The sequence below is a fragment of the Nelumbo nucifera genome, chromosome 1 (assembly GCF_055504915.1).
Source record: "Nelumbo nucifera cultivar China Antique chromosome 1, China Antique-T2T, whole genome shotgun sequence".
In the NCBI taxonomy this organism is placed as follows: Eukaryota; Viridiplantae; Streptophyta; class Magnoliopsida; order Proteales; family Nelumbonaceae; genus Nelumbo; species Nelumbo nucifera.
In genome coordinates, this window is record NC_142649.1 from 61,410,893 (window position 1) to 61,434,759 (window position 23,867).

The 23,867-nt window shown below is 40.9% G+C and overlaps 1 protein-coding gene across 4 annotated transcripts in view; it reads right to left on the reverse strand.

Annotated features, from left to right (window-relative positions):
- ARP8 (actin-related protein 8) overlaps positions 1-23,867 on the reverse strand; it is a 111,331-nt gene that overhangs the window by 41,568 nt on the left and 45,896 nt on the right. For 2 of the 4 annotated variants that reach the window (XM_010254605.3, XM_088894427.1), the window contains 2 exons: positions 5,605-5,702; positions 1,952-2,077 (listed from right to left, as the gene is read on the reverse strand). In XM_010254605.3, coding sequence (XP_010252907.1) covers positions 1,952-2,077; positions 5,605-5,702 — 224 coding nt within the window. The remainder of the gene's footprint in view (positions 1-1,951; positions 2,078-5,604; positions 5,703-23,867) is intronic. The other 2 variants (XM_010254606.3, XM_088894432.1) reach the window with 1 other exon arrangement.

Below are 23,867 nucleotides of genomic sequence, written 5' to 3' on the forward strand. Positions count from 1 at the left end.
TGTTCTTATATATAATAGATTAGGGCTGGCTGAGAATTCTTCTGCCGCCCATCTCATATCTTCTTCTTCTTCTTCTTCTTCTTCTTCTTCTCCTCTCATTCGACAACTCTATTTCAGCAAACACAAACCTATCAAGGGCTCGTCTAAATCTATCAAACCATGTTCTAGGGGACTGTTTTAGTCCATATAGAGCTTTGTTCAACCGGCAAACCTTTCCTGTCTCCGTACCATAAAATCCTGGAGGCAATTGCATGTAAACTTCTTCTTGCAAGTCTCCATTGAGAAAGGCATTTTTAAAATCCATCTGATACAATGGCCAAGAGTAACTAGTTGCAAGAGATAATAGTACTCTGATAGTGGTCATCTTTGCTACTAGTGCAAAAGTTTCTAAGTAGTCAATACCATATGTCTGAGTAAATCCATTTGCAACTAATCAGGCCTTATACCTTTTAACAGAACCATCAGCATTATATTTCACAGTGAATACCCATCTACATCCAACCAGTTTCTTTCCTTTAGGTTGATTAACTATCTCCCAGGTATTGTTTCTGATGAGAGCATCCATTTCTACTTTTATTGCATCTTTCCATTTTGGTACTTCCAATGCTTCTTGTATTGTTCTAGGAATGGGAATATTAGCAATGGATGCAAGAAAAGACTTGTAGGAGGGAGACAAATGATCATAGGATAGGAACTGAGAAATGCAGTGAGCTGTGGTGCAACAGCGTTTGCCTTTACGAACTGTTATAGGGAGATCAAGGTCACTGAATGAAGGTGAAGGCTCCATGGTGGGATGTCTCTCATCTGTAGTATCTGTGGTACTTGGATCTGGATCTACAGAAGGAACTGGGGCTACTGTGGTACCTGGATCTGGATCTGCAAAAGGAACTGGGGCTATTGTGGTACTGGGATCTAGATCTGTAGAGGGGACTGGGACTAGCATACACTACTGATGTCCAAAATCGACCTATCTTCATCGTCTGTGATAGACTCTCACATCCTTGCACCTTTGACATCCTTCCCCATTACATCCTTCTTCACTTGATGGAATTGGAAAAGGAACTTCCGATGAGCTACTCCCGGCTTCACTATTCTCCCCCTGAGGAGAAACCCTAATAGGGTTTATCCTCAAAGAATGTGACATCAATTGAGACAAATCCTTTTTCCAAAAGTCGGTTCATAACAACAATATCCCTTTTGAGTTTGGGCATATCCAAGGAAAATGCATTTGGAGGACTTAGGATCAAATTTGGAACGATGAGGGCCAAGGATTTGAACGAAGCAAGTGCACCCAAAGGTTTTAAGGGGAATGGTAAACAATTCTTTATTAGAGTATAAAAGGGTGAATGGAGTTTTCATGTCAAGAACCCGTGAGGGAATTCGATTGATAAGATAAACTGCTATAAGAATGGCATCCCCCCAGAAACGTATAGGCACATTTTAGGTAATCATAATGCCTCTAGCTACCTGCAATATGTGTCTATTCTTTCTTTCAGCAACCCCATTCTGCTGTGGTGTATGTCGACAGGTACTCTGATGGATAATCCCATGATCAAGCATGTAGGAGGCTAATAGGTTTGAGAAATATTCTTTTGCATTGTTGGATCTAAAAATTTTAATTTTGACCTCAAATTGGGTTAATGTTGGAACCTCATCTCAAGAACGCAGGTAAACCCAAGAGAACCGAGTATAATCATCAACAAATAATAGGAAATATCTGTACCCCCCCATGGCAATGTTATGATAGGGTCCCCAAACATCAGTATGCACAATTTCAAAAAGGAATATTGCTTCTGTTATTACTTACTAAATAGGTAGTCCTACAATGTTTTGCAAGCTCACAACTTTCACATTTCAAACTTGTCATCTGAACAGATTCAAATATACTAGGAAACAAACTTTTCAAATCCTGAAAAAATAAATGGCCCATCCTATCATGCCAAAGCATCACCTGATCAACAAATTGAGAAACAAAGGATTTCTTAGTTTCACTATCCTCCTGATGAGCACTTCCTCCAAGTAGGTAGATTCCATTTGTCTCACGGCCAGTCCCAATCACCTTCCTTGTTTCCAGATCCTGAAAAACACATCGGTTAGGAAAAAGGTTACTAAACAATTTTGTTTTCTTGTAATGCTACTAACTGAGAGCAAGTTAGTATTAAGCTTAGGAACATGCAAGACGGAGGATAGGGAAATTGCATCAAACAATTTGATGTCTCCTTTGCCAAAAATAGGAACAAGGGATCCATCAGCAATGGATACTTTGTCTTTACCAGAATATAAATGATAAGTAGAGAAAAGTGATGGCAAGCCAGTCATATGGTTAGATGCTCCTGAATCTATTATCCGAGAATGTTTTGTATTACCCGGAGCTAAAGCATGATAAGTTGAAGCCCGATAACCTGATTGAGCAAAGGATGAGGTTGAAGGAGCTGATGATGGCTGAGGAGATGATACTGAGTTACTGACTTCACTTTCCAATTGTGTCAGAGCAGCTCGAACAGCAGCTAGGGTGTCTACAGTGCCTCTTGAGGCTGTTGAGGCTGCACTATCAGTGTTGGCAGCCATATTGGCATTCCCCTTTTTGTTTCTGAGTTTTGCTGGAACTAGATGTGGATGCAGCTTCCAACAAGTGTCTTTAGTGTGTTTAGATTTCTTGCAATGTTCACAAACTAGGTCCTTTTTAGCCTCTTTCTTCATATCCCTTTCCTTTTCTCCCCCGAACTTGGGTTTAATTGCTGCCAGGGCTGATCCGAAAGGTTGCTACTGTAACATAACCTTTCTCCTAGTTTCTTCACTATGCACTAGGGAATAGGCTTGAGATAGAGTCACACTTTCTCTTGTCAATAGCTGTTGTCTTACAATATCATACTCAGAATTTAGGCCAGCCAGGAACTCAAATACTTTGTTAGTTTCAACTTGCTTTATGTAAGTCTATGCATCTTTCTGACTCTCCCATTCAATTGTCTCAAGGTGGTCAATCTCATGCCACAGATTTTAGGGTTGAAAAATAAACAGAGACCTGTTTCTCTCCTTGTCTAAGATTTTTAACCTCACATTTCAGCTCATAAGCCCTAGCAACATTAAGGGGCTGAAAGTAGGTTTCTTTCACAACATCCCATATTTCTTTATCTGTTTTTGCCCGTAAGTAATTTCGGCTGATGTGTGGCTGCATAGAGTTGCACAGCCATGTCATCACCAAATAATTTTCTTGAATCCACTTAGCATAAGTGGGATCCTCCTTAGTTGGTTCCTTCACATCTCCCAACAAATAGTTTAGCTTTCCTCTTCCCCCAATGGCCATCATGGTTGATTGGGCCCACTCTAAGTAGTTTGAACCATCAAACTTTACAGTTGTAATCTGGAAGGTGTTTTCAGTCATACCACCTGAACCAGTCCCAAAAGCACCCTCTCCTTGGCTCTTAAACTCCATTCTTAGAAGTTAATTAAAGGGAACTTCCTAATTACTGTACCAATCGGCCTACTGGGTCTGTAACTAGTAGTGGAACTAGATGGAGAATTCTGATTCAGTAAAAGAAACCTCTCTAATTACTGTGACAGTCGGCCTACTGGGTCTTGAGACTGATAACAGTAAAAAAAACTGATTCAGCTGTAACAGTCCTGCTGAAACAACTCTACTAGATCTTCCAGATAGTAAAGAATAACTTTAAATCAAGGGAGACAAATCTAATTACCTCCCTGAAATAATAACAGTCCTGAATCTCGAGGGTTTCTCTTAAACCCCAAAAAGAATATAGAAAGGAGAAAATTTTCTAACCGTACCTCTTAGATCAAGTTATTCTTGCTGCCAATCTTAAGAGAGATTGAAATCTCACCAGGGAATTCTGAAATACTCTTTTTTTTATCAAAGAACTGAAATTCTGATCGTCTCTTCCAGTCTTGAAAGGCTGATCTTGAACCAAAATTCCTCTGAAATTCTGATATCGAACAAAAATTCCTCTGAAATTCTGATAGCCGCTCCAGTCTTGATCAAGAACTGATCTTGATCCTCTTTTCTTTCTCTGATTCTTCCTAGTTATCAAGGACCGACCCAATCTTTGGACTGCTGCTGTAGAACTGATCTTTCTATTTTTCCAGCCCTAGGCAATTCTCGTGTGGTCGGCTGGATCAAAACCACATGAGAAGCCCTAGATCTTCCTCTGATAACAAGTAGTCGTACAAGACTACAAATATCTCTTAGGTTTTTAACAAAAAATAATTTAAAGAAGAGAGATGAAGAGGGAGAACTGGTGGAGAGGTTTTAGAAAGAAGAGAGTGGTTGGTGTATTTAAAACAGCCGCCCCACTCCTTAATTTATATACATAGTTTCCTAATTGTAAAAGAACTTTAATGCTTACATGGCAATAAAAGATAAGTTTAAAATAAAACTAATCCTAGATAAGATAGAATAAAATAAATCCTACTAGGAAAGCTGATCCTAATCAATTTAAAGCTAAATACATCTCAGGATGTCACACGAATACACTTAATGTGGGGTCCACATTTCCTACAGTCAGGAGATAGGATTAGCTGAGCGTAATGGCTGTTTAGCAAGCTGTGGAAGCAACTATAACCCCATGCCAGTCATAAAATGCATATGGCCCACAACCACTCAACCTCTCACTTAACATTTATGGTTGGTGTGGGGCATTCTCATTGGTTCCACAGCCCGCTACATGGCCATCACATTAAGCTAATAAGAATTCATTGGTCAGCTATACACATGACAGAACCATCTCAGTTTGACTTCCCCTCATCCTGTCACCAATTAGGGCTACTTAATTTCTACTTCTATCCTTTATAGTCTTCCAAACTACCTTGATTGTCCCAAAACAAATAAAAAATTCAGAAAGCTTCTTGTCCTGACCTCTGCTTTCCCCATCAATTCCCTTAGTGAAGCTCATATAATCTTGATGCTTGTACAATTTTCAGCCAGGCTCTTAGTTTTCTAATTCAGGTCCATCACATACATCATTTTTTATGAATACATACTTTTGTGTTTTTCCCCTTTATTGGTAATTGAATCTAGAATCTAACTATGCCGTATTCTGGGATTCAAGTTGCCCAAACTGCCCTTCTAAAGGCATGCAATATTGAGAAAAAATAGAAATCAGATGTAGCTGGAATATTCAATTCAATCAAATAATTAGAAGCAAAAATATTGAACAGTGGAATGATTTTCTATTTTCCCCCTCACGTAAGCCTGGTTAAGTGCTAATCAATCAGAGAGAATTTATGCCAACCCAATAAGATTCCCATCTTCCAAAATTAGAAGGAAAAAGTGATGAAGTAAACATAAAAATCAAGAGACCCTGTAATATTAGAAGCAAGATGGATGAAACTAGTAATATGATCAAATTTATGACAAGCCACATCATTAATGTATCTAGATGCATTCAACACGAGTCCAAAATAATTAACTGAAAATCATCTCCAGAGGATAGAAAAAGCACTAAGATAAAGAACCTAGCACAATTGAATACAGACCTAAGGAAGAAACATAAAGAATTACAACTGTAACAATTTAACATAATATTGCATATAACCAGAATCTGAGTGCACTTGAAGAAAAAAGAATCAAATTTTGATGGGAAAAAATGCAACCTGATTGATGGCACAAACAGCAGGGACATTCATTTCAAATAGGACTGAGTAAATAGCTTCTTTCAGTTGCTTTCTAGATGCTTTAGCAGAGTCTGTATCTGGAGAGAAGTCAAAAGAAAGTAAATCGGTTTAATTGAATTATATTAGTCGATAAAAAAAATTGGCCAAACAGAAATTATACTAATGTCAATGTTATGATGCATATGCAAAATATAATGTAAATAACTGGACCACAGAAACAAACATCTTCAGCTTTTGCAATTATAATTCTCTATTCCACCAAACCGGTTGACAACTTCCAAATTCCAATTATTAAATGTTCTTTCATCTCCAATATAAAAAGGTGGACTCCTGTATAACAGTCAAAGTTCAGACCAAATAGATCACTGGCTAAAACCAAGGACCAAAAGGAATACCGTAAAAAGAGAAGCAGCAAATTTGTACCAGAAACCAGATCAAAGAGAGTTTATTATTAATTCAATGATGAAAAATAAAGTTACCCCCTTCCTTCAATAAGAAAGGAAGAGAACAGAACAAAACAGTGCTGAGAATTGATCATCAAACAACAGAACACAATTGTAGAGAACACTGATGTGGACCCCCACTGTTACTCCCACTCTCACTACTCTCCCCCTGAGGAGAAACCCTAGGGTAATAGGGTACCTCCTCAAAGAAAGTAACATCCATCGAGACAAATCTCCTCCCAGAAGTAGGTTCATAGCAGCAATAACCCTTTTGAGTTTGTGCATAACCGAGAAAAATACATTTGGAGGCCTTAGGATCAAATTTGGAACGATGAGGTCCAAGAATCTGAACAAAGCAAGTGCAACCAAAGGTTTTAAGGGGAACAATAAACAATTCTTTATTGGGGTATAGAAGGGTAAATGGAGGCTTCATGTCAAGAACCCGTGAAGGAACTCGATTAATGAGATACACTGCTGTAAGAATAGCATCTCCCTAGAAACGAATAGGCACATTGGAGTTAAACATAATGCTTCTAGCCACTTCCAATATGTGCTTATTCTTCCTCTCAGCAACCCCATTCTGCTGTGGTGTATAAGGACAAGTACTCTGGTGAATAATCCCATGATCAAGCAAATAAGAGGCTAATGGGTTGGTAAAGTATTCTTTCGCATTATCGGATCTGAAGATTTTGATTTTGACCCCAAACTGGGTTAAAATCATCTGATGAAAGATTTGGGTCAAAGCAGGAACCTCATACCGAGAACGCATAAGGTAAACCCAAGAAAAACGGGTATAGTCATCAACAAACAACAAGAAATATCTGTATCCCCCCATAGAAGTGATGTGATACGGGCCCCAAACATCGGTATGCACAATATCAAAAGAATTACTACTTCTTTTATTACTCAAGGAATAAGATGTTCTACAATGCTTTGCAAGCTCACAACTCTCACATCTCAAATTGGACATCTGAACAGACTCAAACAAATTTGGAAACAAACTCTTCAAAGACCGAAAGGATAAATGACCCAACTGATTATGCCAAAGCATAACCTGACTAACAGACTGAGAAACAAAAGACTTCCTATCTTCACGATCTTCCCAATGAGAACTCTCTCCAAGCAGATAGATCACATTCGTCTCATGGCTAGTCCCAATCACCTTCCTTGTTTCCAAGTCCTGAAAAACACATCGGTCAGGGAAAAAAGTTACTGAACAATTCTGATGCTTTATAATACTACTGACTGAAAGCAAGTTAGTATTAAGCTTAGGAACATGCAGAACTGAAGATAAGGAAATGATATTAGACAATTTGATGTCTCCCTTGCCAGAAATGGACCATCAGCAATGGACACTTTATCTCTACCAGAAAATAAGTGAAAGGTAGTGAACAGTGATGACAAGCTAGTCATATGGTCAGATGCACCTGAGTCTATTACCCAACAATGTTCAGTGTTACCTGGAGCTGAAGCATGGTAAGCTGAGGCCCGAGCACCTGAATGAGCAAAGAATGATGTGGGAGGAGCTGATGGTGGCTGAGATGATTGAGCTGAATTCCCAACTTCCTTTTCCAACTGAGTTAGGGCAGCCCAGGCAATAGCTAGGGTGTCTAGAGGTGTGCCTTCTATGCTCGATGAGGATGCAGAATCAGTATTAACAGCCATATGAGCATTATCCCTTTTGTTCCTCAGTTTTGCTGGAACTAGATGAGGGTGAAGCTTCCAACACGTGTCTTTAGTATGCTTAGGTTTCTTGCAGTGTTCACACACTAGATCCCGCTTATCTTCCTTCTTTATATCCCTCTCCGTATCACCCCCAGACTTAGGTTTAACTGATGCCAAGGCTGGTGGGAAGGGCTGATGCTGCATCATAACCTTTCTCTTAGTCTCTTCACTATGCACTAAGGAGTAGGCTTGAGAAAAGGTCACACTGTCCCTTGTTAATATTTGTTGTCTCACAATATCATAGTCGAGATTCAGACCATCTAGGAATTCAAAAACCCTATTAGTTTCAACTTGCTTTCTATGAGTCTGTGCATCCTTCTGACTTTCTCACTCAAGTGTTTCTAGGTGGTCAATTTCATGCCACAGAGATTTCAAGGTAGAGAAGTAAACCAAGACTGGTTTCTCTCCTTGCTTAAGGTTGTTAACCTCATACTTCAATTCATAAGCCCTAGCAACATTAAGGGGTTGGGAGTAAGTCTCTTTCATGACATCCCAGATTTCCTTGGCTGTTTTTGCCCACAAATAGTTCTGGATGATATGTGGCTACATGGAGTTGCACAGCCATGTCATAACCAAATAGTTCTCCTGAACCCATTTGGTATAAGTTTGGTCCTCTTTAGTTGGTTCTTTCACATCTCCCAACAAGTAGCTGAGTTTTCCTCTACCCCCAATGGCCATCATGGCTGATTGAGCCCATTCTAAGTAGTTTGATCCATCAAAATTCACAGTTGTAATCTGAAAGGCATTCTCAGACATGTTACCGAATTGCTAGTCCCAAAAACACCTTCCCCTGATTCTTGAACTCCATTCTTCGTCAAGAATTAATAATAAAAAACCTTTTAAACTACTGTAATAGAAAACATCACCCAAACAACTGATAACAACTAGCCTAGGTCTTCCAAATAACAAAGAAAACAGAATTCTGTATGAAACCAGTTCAAAATCTGATTTGAAACCAACAACAGTTTTGAATTTTAGGGTTTTCTCTCAAAACCCTAAAGGAAAAAACACAGATTTTCCATCCGCACCTCTTAGAATAGACCAAGATGATTTTTTCAAGGTTATTCTCAAGAAAAAACTTACTTTATGAAAGAAAATCTCTAGCCGCCACCTTCTGTTTGATGCAAAACCCTAATCTTGAGGATCCGAAGCCTTTTCTGATTCTTCCTAACTACTGAAACTCTCCCAACCTTCTACAATCTTCTTAGTAGCAGCCGCACACTACCAGTAACCTCCAAGAATCAGCCGATCCTTCTTCTTTGTTGAAAAACTTCTAAACCTAGGAGATTCTCATGTAGTCAATCTAATTAGACTAACATAAGAGCTCCTAGATCGGCTTTGATACCAAGTAGTCGATAAAGACTACAATCAGTCTTGAATTCAAAAGAAAAGAAAGAAGAAATTTCAGAAGAGAAGAAGAAGAGAGGGAGAAAAGAGAAGAAGCACACGAAGAGATTTTGAAAAGAGAGAGAGGGTTGATCAGTTGATCTGTCGACCCACTCTTAATATTTATATATGTTGACTAATTGTAAAAGGGCTGAATTGCCCTTATTGCTTACATGGCAAATAAACTAATAATAAAGCTGAAATAACAAGCTGTAATAACAAACTGAAATAACTACCAACTAACACTGACATAACTAACAAAAAATAAACTAACAAAAATATGCTGCCATACGAACACAGTGGGGTCCACATCAGTGTTCTCTACATTGACCTCCCCATTGCAGTCCGTAAAGGCAAATGGCATTGCACCACATCAGTGTTCTCTACAACAATAAAATAAAACAAAGAGAAAGTTTCAAATTCAGACTTGGTTAATGACTTCCCAAACTAGACTCTCTCTTCCTATGCTTTCTCCTAAAAGATTTTCTGCAAACGAAATTTAGACCAAGGTTCAAAGTATCGATACAGTTTGATACGCCAAATTGGGTGTACCGGACTTTGTATCAACACATTTTTTTTAGGTTTTTTCAAAATATGTTCAGTGGGTCGGTTAAAGGCCTGGTTACCCCCTAAAACAGGTCTTACCCCCAAAAGTCTTTATATTTCGCATATAGGTGACCCACCGATATGATACGTATCGGCCCATATCGGCCGATGCATGACGAAATTTTGAACCTTGATATAGGGAGTGAAGAGGTGATTCGATTAGCTGGAATATTGGGGTGTGAGGTAGGAGATTGGCCATTACAGTATCTGGGACTACCTTTGGGAGGAAATCCTAATATGGATAGTTTTTGGTACCCATGATTGAGAGATTTACAAAGAGACTTGTGAATTGGAAGAGAAATTACATTTCTGTGGGAGGTAGGATAACCCTGATAAAGTTGATGTTGGCTAACTTGCCAGTGTATTTCCTATCTACCTTTAGGATACCGGTGGAAGTAACAAACCAGCTAGAGAAGATTACGAGGGACTTCCTTTGGGAACCAGGAGACACCAAAAGAGACCACCTAGTGAAGTGGGAGGTGGTTTCTAGAAGTAGAGATGAAGGGGGACTAGGAATAGGAAATCTTAGGCTAAGAAAAACAGCATTATTGGGGAAATGGTTGTGGAGATTGCCTTTGGAACAGGACAGACTTTGGCATAGAGTGATTATTAGCATTCATGGATTGGAAGACAATGGTTGGGATGCAGGAGTTGACCCAGGGGCTTCCCGGTGCTCTCCCTAGAAAGCTATTCATGGTATTTTACCTTCATTCCTTCCTTAAGTCAAATTTGATGCTTGTGCAGGAAATAAGGTCTTATTTTAGGAAGATGCTTGGGTTGGAGACACTCCCCTTAATGAAAGGTTCCCTTTTATTTATTCACTCTCTGGAAATAAAAGAAAAGTGATCTCTTCAGTCTTTACTGATAACTCTTGGGAATTGGGTTTGAGGAGAGGTCTAAGGGAGTCGGAAATGACAATGGCGGATGAATTAATTAAACTTCTAGGGTCAACTTATCTGGATCAATCTTGTGTGGACAGTAGAATTTAGAAACCTTCCCCTTCTAGTGTGTTCACTTGCTCTTCCTTTTTTGATATCCTCATTCAATCATCAAACCCTGTAAGGAGCTTTCCTTCAAAGGAGATTTGGTGTCAGCCTGTACCCCCAAAAGTTCGGACTTTTTATTGGGAGGTGGTTATCCAAAAAATCAATACTCTAGATTTGTTGCAAAGAAAAAGGCCAAATGTTTGCCTATCACCCCATGTTTGTAGCCTCTACTTGGTTCTCTTCTATCTTTGGTTGTAGGTGGACACCTCCCCCAAATGTGGCAAGCCTTTTTGACCCAAGCTTTTTCAGGCAACCGAAGAGGTGTGGAAGATTAATGTGGAAAGCCACAAGAGCAGCTATCTTATGGTCAGTTTGGGAAGAAAGGAATAATAGAATCTTTAAAGGCGTGGATAAATCCAAGGAGGCAATTGTAGAAAGGATAATTATTAAGACTATTCATTGGTTGAAAACTTTGGATTTGTTAAAAGACTTCTCAGTTGAAGACATTTACAGGAATTGGGAAGTGGTGGCTTCTATAACTTCCATGAAACCTATTGTGCAGGAATTGTGGTCCCCACCAACACAACAAAGAGTGAAATTGAATTTTGATGGAAGTTCAAGAGGTAACTCGGGCCCTTCAGGTATAGGAGGAGCTTTCAGAGATGAAAATGGCAGAATTGTGGCTTTGTTTTCAGGACCAATAGGAGTGGGGGGCTCATTGAGAGTGGAGGTGATGGTTGTTTGCTGGAACACGGCTGCCGAAGGAGAAGAGAAGAAGAAGAAGAAGAAGAGAAAGTTTGAGAATGGCGGCAAAAATCTCTAAGCCGACCCTACTCTATTATAAATAAGTGTATTACATAATGTCACATGAGTTAACTAGACTGCCCCTGATTAGTGATGGGACACCTAGACAAATAGAACACTAAATAAGATTAGGCCCAATAACTAATGACTTAAGACCCAACAAAGATAAACATACATATTAAGACAGCCGAACCAACACTCCCCCTCAAGCTAAGCATGGATGTCAATCATGTTTAGCTTGCCAAGTAAGTCCAAGAATTTTACTGAAGCTAGCCCTTTTGTTAGAACATCTGCGATCTGCATCTCAGAGGGAGTATAAGGAATGCAAAGTTCTCCTGAGACTATTCTTTCTCTAACAAAGTGTCGGTCAATCTCAATATGCTTCGTTCTATCATGTTGCACTGGGTTATTTGCAATGTTGATGGCAGCCTTGTTGTCACAGTACAACCTGAGAGGGCACTCGATCTTTATTCCAAGTTCACCAAGAAGGATCTTAAGCCACAGAAGTTCAGCAACACCATGAGCCATAGCTCGATATTCAGCCTCTGCACTTGATCTAGCAACCACATTTTGTTTTTTACTCCTCCATGTAACTAGATTTCCTCCAACAAAGGTGCAGTACCTGGAGGTGGACTTCTTGTCCCCAACAGAACCAACCCAATCTGCACCAGTATATGCTTCAACTTCAATTTTATTGTGTTTTCTGAACAGAATTCCTTTTCCCGGGCAAGTCTTCAAATACCTGAGAATCCTTTCCACAACTCTCATGTGAGGGATTTTAGGAGAGTGCATGAACTGAATAACTACATGTACAGCATAAGCAATATCTGGGCAAGTGAGAGACAGATAAATCAACTTCCCCACCAGCTTTTGGTATCTCTCTTTATCAAGGTAGTCCTCTCCTACCGATTCCAGTAGACCATGGTTCTGCTCTATTGGAGTATCTGCTGGCCTACACCCCATCATACCTGTCTTTTCTAGAAGATCAAAGACATATTTCCGCTGACATATATAGATGCCCTCTTTTGACCTAGCCACTTCAATCCCAAGGAAGTATCTCAGCTGACCCAGGTCTTTGATCTTAAATTCAGCAGCCAAGAATTCCTTTAGTCTTTTTATCTCTTCCTAATCATCCCCTGTAATCACCATATCATCCACATAGACAATAAGTGCTGTAAGTTTGCCATTTTTCTTCCTTATGAACAAGGTATGATCTGCCCCACTTTGAGTGTAACCCCCTTTCTTCATGGCCCCACAAAGCTTCTCAAACCAAGCTCGAGGAAACTGCTTAAGACCATATAATGCTTGTTAACAGGTGTATTATATGTACTGTTCACAGACTTAGTACCCACTGGGGTATTTTTGTAATTTTGTAGACATATTGTTATGTACGGCCAGAATAGTATAAATGCAAAGCTTCACTCGACTGAAGCTAAGTTTTTGAGGCTTAACTCTGTAGCCTCTTCTTCTTCTTCTTCTTCTTCTTCTTCTTCTTCCTTCTTCTTCCCTTCTTCTTCTCCTTCTCCTAATCAACATGGTATCAGAGCAGGACTGTCCAGGCCTGAAAAATAACCAGCTGAGGTCTCTCTCCACTGCTGCGTAGAAGCTACAGTCCTGATGCTCGAAGACAAGGAGAGGAAGCATTCTCTAGTGCTACGGATTGTCTCCACTGTCGAGTTGGGTTCTACTACATGAAAGCTGACTGTTCAACTTCCTGGCGCAGAAAAAAAAAGGGTTCTGCTACTGACTGTTCAACTTCCAGCCTTAGGTGCTGGTAGCTGGTGTTGCTTGGCTAAGAAGTCTATGGAAATCCATCCCAGATGTTCGAAGGAAGGTTCTGTCCTTAAGAGAAGTTCGAATCCATGACTGTTCTACCTATTCACAGTTCGGGTGACATAGGGACTGACTTTTTTTTCCTGTTTATGGCTCTCTTCTTGCACGACTGTTAATGTCCCAAAATCTGTGTAGGGACGGACCGTTCCCCTTCCTCCGAGTGTATGCTGCTCTATTCAATTCTCCAAGGGATTGTGGTTGAACCCCATACCCTAAGTGACTGTTCGGCTGTCCTGGAAAGTGGATATCAGCCAATTAGGTGTGGTGCACCACCACTTGTATTGCTGTTTCTACTGAGTTTTTTTTTTTCTCTCTTGGTTGAGAAACTGTATTGAAGTTGCAAAACTGTAGATCATGCAGACCTGGTTACACTGCAAGAGCAGTTCGTATATTGTTCTGTGGACTCCTACACATTGTAGGTCATACATCCTAGTACTGCAGCTGCAGTGTTTGTGTTTGGTTCTCTGTGAAACTGAAAATCAGCAAGTGCCTAGTTGTGGACTGTAACAGCTCTGTAAGGCAGTGTGCCTTTGTTTTTGAGTACTTCTAAACCTAGAATCATGAATAAGGAAAGATTGTGGTGCACTAATTGTCAGAGGCCCCGGAACACCAAAGATACTTGTTGGGATCTCCATGGGAAACCAAAGTGGGTTCAGGATTTACCTAAGAAGCAAGGCTCAGATGTAATTAGAAGACCCGGGCAACAAGGTACCAAGAAACACCACATGGCAAATATGGTTTCTCGGGAGAATCAGCCCTCCACTTCTACTGTGCCTCAAACACCACATAGCCAACACAACTACTCTAGATCAGACCCAAGGGAAGATATTGTAAACTCCTTCCGTGACCATTTGGAGCTTTATGGTAGAGCAATTCGCCAGATGGATGCTCCTCCCACCGCCTCTTTTGCATCCATATCAGGTAATTCTGCCACAGCTTTCCATGCTGCCTCACACAACCTTGACTCTCCATGGATCATCGATTCTGGAGCGTCAAAACACATGACTGGTATGTCCTCTTACTTTCAAACTTATCACCCTCTTTCTGGAAGAGATAAAGTGAGACTAGCTGATGGATCATACACTTCCATAGCTGGTCAAGGAACTCTCTCTCTTCCCCTCGGCCTAACTCTTTTTGATGTTCTTCATGTTCCAAAATTCCCTATGAATTTGTTCTCAGTCAGTAGTGTTACAAATTCCTTGAACTGTTCTGTGACTTTTTTCCCTACCTATTGTGTGATTCAAGATCTGGCCTCGGGGAGGACGATTGGTAGGGGACGTATGGTTGATGGACTCTACATGCTGGAGAATACGGCTGGCCTTCATGTTACAGAGTCTATGAGTCAATTCAAAAAGAGTAAAATGTATTTGTGGCACTGTCGTCTGGGTCATTTGTCTTTTGAGACCTTGAAATTGGTTTTCCCAGAACTGTGTAAGTCAATGTCTGTTTCTAATTTTTCCTGTCAAACGTGTCAGTTAAGCAAGCATTGTAGAACTCAATTTCCTCAAAGAAATAGTAAATCTGAGTTTCCTTTTCACATTGTGCATTCTAATGTGTGGGGCCCTGTTACTTTACCTTCTGAGAGTGGCTACAAGTACTTCATTACCTTCATTGACGATTATTCCAGATACACTTGGGTATATCCAATGCGAACCCGTGAGGAAGTACCAAAAATTATCCAAGATTTTCAGCGGATGGTCTTCACCCAATTTCAGACCGAGATTCAAATATTCCAGTCAGACAATGCAAAAGAGTTTTTCCATAGTGACCTCACGGAGTTCTTTGCTTCACATGGCTCTCTTCATCGGAGCTCTTGTACCCGTACGCCACAACAAAATGGTGTGGCTGAACGGAAGAACCGACACCTCCTTGAAGTGGCACGGGGTTTACTATTCCACATGAATGTTCCCAAACGATTTTGGCTTGAGGCTGTCCTTTGTTCTACATACCTCATTAACCGAATGCCCTCTCGTTGGTTAGAGTACAAAGCCCCACATCAGCTTCTCTTTCCTAAGGCCCCTCTTCTTTCTATCCCTCCTCGTGTTTTTGGTTGTCGGTGCTTTGTCCAAAACCTATCTCCCACCCGGGGGAAATTGGACTCTCGTGCTATCCCGTGTATATTTCTTGGCTACTCATTCTCTCAGAAAGGGTATCGTTGCTTTGATCATGTTTCTCGGAGATTCTATGTCTCCATGGATGTCACCTTCTTTGAAGATGAGCCCTTCTTTCCTGTTTCTCCTCAGGGGGAGTGTAGGCATGAGGAGAAACTGGTTCAGCTTCCTCCTCTTCCTAATCCTTCTCCTTCTCCCCCTTCTCTTCCTGATCCTCCACCTTTCCGTGTTTTTTCTCGTCATCATAAAGGCCAACCAAGTTCAAGAGCTGTGGAGAATCTAGAAGTTGTACCTCAAGTGCTATCAAACTCCTCGGGGGAAGATCATACTCTCTCAGGTAACTTGACTCCCAATGATAGTCCTGACCTCCCTGTTGCTAATGATCTAGACCTTCCTATTGCTCACAGAAAAGGTGCTAGGTTGTGCACCACAAAACACCCCATTTCCAACTTTGTCTCATATGAGAACATCTCACCTTCATTTCGTGCCTTCCTTACCTCCATTGACAGTATCCCTATTCCCAAGAATGTGGCAGAAGCTCTCTCAGTACCAGAATGGACAAATGCCATGAAGGAAGAAATTGATGCTCTTCATAAGAATGGCACGTGGGAACTTGTTGATCTCCCTAAGGGTAAGGTTCTAGTTGGATGTAAATGGGTGTTCACTGTTAAGCATGGGGCTGATGGAACTGTGCAGAGGTATAAAGCTCATTTAGTGGCAAAGGGTTTTACTCAAGTATATGGAGTTGATTATGCAGAAACCTTTGCCCCTGTTGCCAAAATGAACTCTATTAGAGTATTTTTCTCTCTTGCTGCCAATCTGAATTGGGATCTACATCAGCTCGACATCAAGAATGCCTTCTTGAATGGTGACCTTGAAGAGGAAGTTTATATGGCTCAACCCCCCGGTTTTTTGGCTCAAGGAAGTGAACAGAAAGTGTGCAAGTTAAAGAAGTCTTTATATGGGCTGAAGCAATCACCAAGAAGCAATCACCAAGAGCTTGGTTTAGCAGATTTCATACTGCAGTTCAGCAGAGGGGATACAAGCAATGTCAGTCAGATCACACACTGTTTGTAAAAAGGGTAGAAGGTAAAATGGCTGCCCTAATAGTATATGTGGATGACATAATTGTTACTGGTGACTGGGAGGATGAAATTCAAAGTTTGAAGGGCTTCCTTGCCACTCAATTCGAAGTGAAAGATCTAGGACCTGCCAAATACTTCCTTGGAATTGAGGTTGCCCGATCAAAAAAGGGTATCTTCATCTCCCAAACGAAATATGTCCTAGACTTGCTTAAGGACACTAGAAAGATTGGGGTTAAACCAGCTGACTCTCCCATTGACCCCAACCATAAGTTAAGTGACGGCCAAGGTGAACCTCTTAAGGATGTGAAGGAATTTCAGAGGCTTGTAGGAAGATTGTTGTACCTCTCTATGACTCGTCTAGACATAGCATATGCTGTTGGTGTCCTCAGTCAGTTCATGCATGCACCTAGGTCCACCCATCTTGAAGCAGCAGAGAGAGTACTTCGGTATCTTAAGAAGTTCTCGGGTGCTAGTTTATTATTCCAAAAACATGGACACTTGAGGGTTGAAATTTACACAGATGCGGATTGGGCTGGATCTCAAAGTGACAGAAGGTCTACGAGTGGTTACTGCACCTTTGTAGGAGGGAACCTTGTTACTTGGAGGAGTAAGAAGCAAATCGTTGTAGCTAGATCCAGTGCTGAAGCTGAGTACCGTGCAACTGGTGGAGGATCCATGAATACCTCTTCATGTAGGTCACCATTTAGGAAAGCATTCTTCACATCCAACTGATGCAGCTCCCATGAGAAGTTTGCAACTAATGACAATAAAACTCGGATTGTGTTGAGTTTCGCTACTGGAGCAAAGGTTTCTTTGTAGTTAATCCCTTTTTTTGAGTAAACCCTTTTGCTACAAGTCTGGCCTTGTACCTTTCAATGGACCCGTCCTCCCTATGCTTTACAGTGAACACCCACTTGCATCCAACAGTATTTTTCCCTTCTGGTAGATCCACTAATTCCCAAGTCTTTGCTTTCATTAAGGCTTTCATTTCTTCGTTCATAGCATCTTTCCATCTTGGGTCAGACACTGCCTCTGAATACCTAGTAGGGACATGCACAGAAGAAAGAGCAAACACAAAGGAACAATAACGAGGAGACAAATGTGAGTAAGACACAAAATCAGCAATGGGGTGCCGGATAGTACAAGAACGGGTAGGCTTACGAAGGGCAATAGGGAGATCCAAATCAGAGGGAAGAGTAATAAGATTACCTGGAGTTGCTGAGACAAGTTGATCCGAGTCCAATTGGTTGTTGTCATGAGTTAGAGGGCCCTTTTTCCTTCTGTTGTGGTGATTCTTATATCTTTTTGTTGCCTGTTGGAGTCTTCAGTAACACCTGCAACATCACGAGTGGTAGCTGGTACAATGGGAGCCTCACTAGATTCACCCGGGATACTACAACTAGGAGGATCAAGAGGAGAAGATGGAAGGTCCGAGGCAGAAAGAGGCACAAAAAAGGAGGGAACAGAAGAATCCTCTTCCATCCCGCTAGTCTCCCCATGAAGAGGATTCTAGGAAGAGTGAAAATAGGATCGAGACTCAAAAAACACCACATCCTTTGTGACATATTTTTTCTTGGTGACTGGATCATAACACTTGTAACCCTTCTGTGTAGGAGAGTACCCCAAAAAGATTCCTTTAGTAGCCTTAGGATCCAGTTTGGTCTTCTTTGGATCCTTTACATGTATAAAACATACACAACCAAAGACCCTCGGTGGAAGAGAAAAGTCTGGGAGATGAGGACAAAGGACAGAGAAAGGAGTTTTCATACCCAATACCTTGGGTGGCATTCGATTTATCAGATATGATGCAGTAAGGACTGCTTGAGACCAGTAGTGTTTGGGAACCTTGTGCTGAAATAGTAAGGCTCGAGCAGTCTCCAATAGGTGTCTATTCTTGCGCTCAGCAACCCCATTCTGTTGGGGGGTACTAGCACAAGATGACTAATGTATCACTCCAGTATCCTCCATAAACAGGTTCAAGGATCTTTCAAAGTATTCAGCAGCATTGTCTGACCTGAATTGCTTAATTTTCTTGGCAAATTGTGTTTCAATCATTTTGTAAAATGCCATGGTTACCCGTGGCACTTCATCGCGTCCTTTCAACAAGTAGATCCATGTGCATCGAGAGTAGTGATCAATAAAACTGATAAAATACCGAAAGCCATCAACAAAAACAAGAGGTGAAGGGCCCCAAACATCAGAGTGGATTAAATCAAAGGGAGCTTGAAATTCATTACTAGAAATTGGATAAACAGTTCTACATTGTTTTGACAGCTGACATACTTCACAAACTAAATTTTAACTTGAAACACCCTTGAATAATTCCGGAAACAACACTTCTAATGATGAAAAAGGTAAATGACCTAGCCTAGCATGCCACAGATGTAACCTAGCTATTGACTCCACATTGGACTGACTACTAGTAGCAGATGTTTGTAAGGCCGAACTGATGTCTGCATCAAGGTAGTAGAGACCTCCAGACTCATGACCGCTCCCAATCGTTCTCTTTGTCAATCTGTCCTGGAAGACACAATGAGTAGGAAAAAAGGTTATGCTACAATTCAAATTCTTAGTAAGCTTTGAAACAGATAAGAGATTTGAAGAAAGATTGGGAACATGCAGAACAAATTTGAGTGAGAAGTCCTTGCTTAGGTCAACCACCCCTTTCCCAGAGATGGTAGAGAGAGAACCATCAGCAACCCTCATCTTATCTTGGCCAGACAATAAATGATAGGAAGAAAATAGAGAAGACATATGTGTCATGGGTCAGTTGCACCGGAATCAATAATCCAAGAAGCAGGATCAACAAAACTAGTTGCACTAAAAGCAGAGACAATACCTGTCTGGCAAGGAAGGTGGAGGCAAGAGAATTGGTCATTCGGCTAAGTACCTCTACCTCATCAGCAGTGAAACCCAAGGACCCAGGTCCGGAGGAATTAGCAATCTGTCCCATGGGAGAAGAAGTAACTGTGGATGAGTGTTTTGATATATCATCACTGTGACTAGCAACCAGATTCCCACTTGCAACTTGACACTTCTGATGCTTCTTATCTTTCCTCAAAGCAGCAGGTTTCAGATGCGGATAGAGAACCCAACAAGTCTCTTTCACATGCCTTTCTCCTCCACAGTGGGTGCACTTCAGATGCCTCTTGTCCGAGTACTTATTCATTCCCCTTTGGATTTGTAGAAATTAGGGCTGAATGTTCAATAGGCTGTTCAGCTGGCTTACTTTGAGTATCAACTTGCATCTCTTTTCTTCTAACCTCTTCATTCCTCACGAGGTAATAAACATGATGTAAATCTGGCATTTCATCCCTTCCCAGAATTTGGGACCTTATGTTCTCATATATCGGATCTAAACCAGCCAAAAATTTAAATGCTCTGCCCTCTTCAATTTGTTTGTCATGCCTTTCCTTGTCTTTGGCATTCTCCCCATCAAGAATAAGGTGATGATCTAGCTCTTCCCAAAGTCCTTCCAAGGAAGCAAAATATGTTGCAACAATCATATCCCCTTGCCTCAAGGCAGCAATGTCTTGATTCAGTCTATAAATTCTGGCATTGTTTTTTTTCTGCCCATAAGTTTTAGACACTTTCTCCCAGATCTTGGCAGCAGTGGAGAAATATTGAACAGTCCTAGCTGCTCTTGGAGTCATTGAAGCAAGTAGCCAGGACATAACAGTAGCATTCTCCTAACGCCAAACTGCATATTCCACACTACCCACTTCAGGTTCCTTCTTCAGCCCGTCCAAATAACCAATGAGTTCCCGGGATGTGATGAAGAGCATGGCTGAAACAGACCATTCTCTGAAGTTGTACTCATCCAACAACACATTAGTGATCTGCAGGATGTGCAGATTTGGATTCTCCAGATTAGGAGACCTCCCACCAGTCCTAACATCTCTAGAAGACACTTCCCCGGATATAGAAGACATCTTCTCCTACTTGCAAAGATCAAAACTGTAAACACAATATACAGAAAGCTGTTTCAGACTTACAGAAACTGTTGCACTGCAACTCAATCCTGAGAACCCGTAACAGAGCTGAAACCAAGAGCACCACACGGCTGCACCGTGCTGACTTCTGCTGTGTTTTAGCCTCTGCTGTCGCAGACTGTAATCACCCCTACAACCAGCTCTAGGACTGCCAATATCAGTCCTCCCACCTAGATCTGTTCCACACAGATCTCTCTTAGCCGAATGGCTACAATCTGTTGTAACGAGTCTAGTAGGGCATCAACTTCTGGGACAAACTCCCCTTGGGCCCTACAACCAAGGGAAACCCTAGATGTAGGTCCTGTTGTGTTCTACAACCAACCCTAGGGTCCCTTTGCAGCAACTAAGATAGAAAAGAAAAAAGAAAGAGAGTTAGATAAGAGTAGAAGAGGAGGCGGCGGCTGTAACCAGGTGATAGATTAGGGCTCTGATACCATGTTTGCTGGAAAACAGCTGCCGAAGGAGAAGAGAAGAAGAAGAAGAGAAAGTTTTGAGAATGGCGGCAAAAATCTCTCAGCCAACCCTACTCTATTATAAATAAGTGTATTACATAATGTTACATGAGTTGACTAGACTGCCCCTGATTAGTGATGGGACACCTAGACAAATAGAACACTAAATAAAATTAGGCCCAATAACTAATGACTTAAGACCCAACAAAGATAAACATACATATTAAGACAGCTGAACCAACAATGGCCTTGCTTCAAGGTGTAAGATATGCAAAACAATTGGGGTTACACCAAATTGAGATTGAGGGAGACTCTAAATTGTTGATCGAGTGGCTGAAATCTAGTAAGTTAGGAGCCTGGATTTATAGCCCATAAGGGAAATCCACAATACAAGGGAGATCGGTGCATGCTTCAAATGGACAAGGAGATCAGCTAATGGTTTAGCTGACACGTTGGCTAAACAAGGACTGTGAGGGAGAGTATGTTCTGGGCAGTTTTTGTAAGAAAGATAACTAGGGCTCAACACCTACTTAGGGGTTGACAGCTGTACTTAAATCTGGAAAGTAATTTAATGAAGTCACCATTTCCAATAAAAAAAAGAATTACATGGTGATGACCTGGCTATGTAACTCTATGTTACCTCACATTGGTAAAAAATTTTTGTAGGCTAATACTACAAAGGAGATTTGGAATGGAGTGACTGAAACCTATTCCCAAAAACAAAATGTAGCTAGAGCCTATCAGTTAAGGAATCAGGTGATTAGTACAAAACAGGAAGATAGACCTCTTGCCACCTATTTCTCCATGCTAAAAAGTCTTTGGCAAGAGATCGACCACTTATAAATTGTGGTTTGGGAGAGTATGAAGGATGCAACAACCTATCAAGGGTTGGTAGAAAAGAATAGGGTTTTTGAGTTCTTGGCTGAGTTGAAACCTGAATTCGACATTGCCAAACAACATCTCCTTTCTAGAGAAAGTGCGACTCTTTCTCAAGCTTATGCCTTTGTCTCTGAGGAGGAAAGCAAGAGGAATGCCATGTTGAGATAGCCTGGGATTAATCAGTCAACTATGATTAGTACAGTTAAATCAAAGCCAAATGGAGACAGGGGGAGTAGTGAGGCTAGGAAGGACAAGAAGGACTTGGTATGTGACTATTGCAAGAAGACTAAGCATACTAGAGACACTTATTGGAAGCTTTACCCTCATCTCTTACTAACTCGGATCAAGAACAAGAAGGGAAATGCAAATGTGGCAATTATAAGAGACCCTTCAGGACCCCTCTCCCAAGTTGATCTAGAGTCCATTCAGCCAGTTCTAGTTCTTCAGATTGGTAAAACAGTGCAGGAGCCAACCATACTACTTCCTGCTCATATAGGTAGTTCATATTTAGTTGCAAACCATGTATCCACCTCAAGTAAGGAGGGACCTCCCTAGATTATAGACTCAAGAGCATCTGAGCACATTACCAATATATCTACCCTTTTTAGTTCTTACCAGTTGTGCTCTGGTAGAGATAGAGTCTCTACTACAGATGGTTCCCATATTCCCATTGCTGGGAAAGGGACAATTAGAGTGACTAATGACACTACCTTATCTTGTCTTACATGTTCATAAACTCCAAACTAGTCCTCTTTCAAGAAACTCTCTTATAAAAAATTTGAATTGTCCAGTGACCTTTCTTCCTAGTAATTGTGTTTTGCAGGATCTGGAATCAAAGAAAATGATTGGGAGTGGTCGTGAGGTGAATGGAGTCTACCTTCTAGATGAGATTCCAAGACATTAGAGCCATCATGTTAGTAGCAGTAATAGTAGTGGATCAGAGTCAGTGAGTCAGATTATGCTTTGGCATGATCGTTTGGGTCATCTTCCTTTCATTTCATTGAGGTTTTTGTTTCCAAAGTTGTTTGAGTTTGTTTAGTTGTCTAGTTTGGAATGTGAAAGTTGTTAGCAGGGAAAGAATTGTAGACATTCTTTTAAACCAAGTAATAAAAGAAGTTCCTTTGCTTTTGATATTGTTCACACGGATGTATCCTTACCACATTTCTTCCATGGGTGGTTACCGTTATTTTCTCTTGTTTGTGGATGATCATACACAGTATTCTTGGATATATCTTATGAGATCATGTGATTAAGTACCCATTTTGGTGCGACAATTCTATCAGATGGTTCTCACACAATTTGGAATGAAGACTAAAGTCTTCAGATCAGATAATGCTAGAGAATACTTTGAGAAGGACTTATCCTCATACTTTTTGGAGCATGGTGTAATTCATTAGAGTAGTTATGCATACACACTGCAACAGAATGGGGTAGCAGACGGAAGAATAGACATATTGTGGAGGTAGCAAGGAGCCTTATGGTTTGTGCCTCATTTCCTATTCGTTTTTGGGGGGATGCAATTCTTACAACCATGTATCTGATTAACCGTGTTCCTTCACACATTTTGGAGTTTAAGACATCTTTCAGCTTGCTTTTTCCAAATGGGGAGATATTTCATATACCTTTGTGAGTCTTTGGGTGTGTATCCTTTATTAACATTCTTGGTCCTCATCGCATGAAATTGGATCCTAAGGCCAAGAAATGTGTTTTCCTTGGGCATGCTCAAAACCAAAAGGGGTATTGTTGTTATGATCCACTGTCTGGGAGCAGGTTTGTCATTACAGATGTTACTGTTTTTTAGTCTACTTTCTTTTTCTTGGGTGGTTCTCCTCAGGGGGAGTATTTTGGGGAGGAGAACTCACAACATGTCCCTCTTCCAGTTTCATTTATTCCTTCATCTAATCCACCTATTCCACAATTTGCTACAGTTCCACTACCTG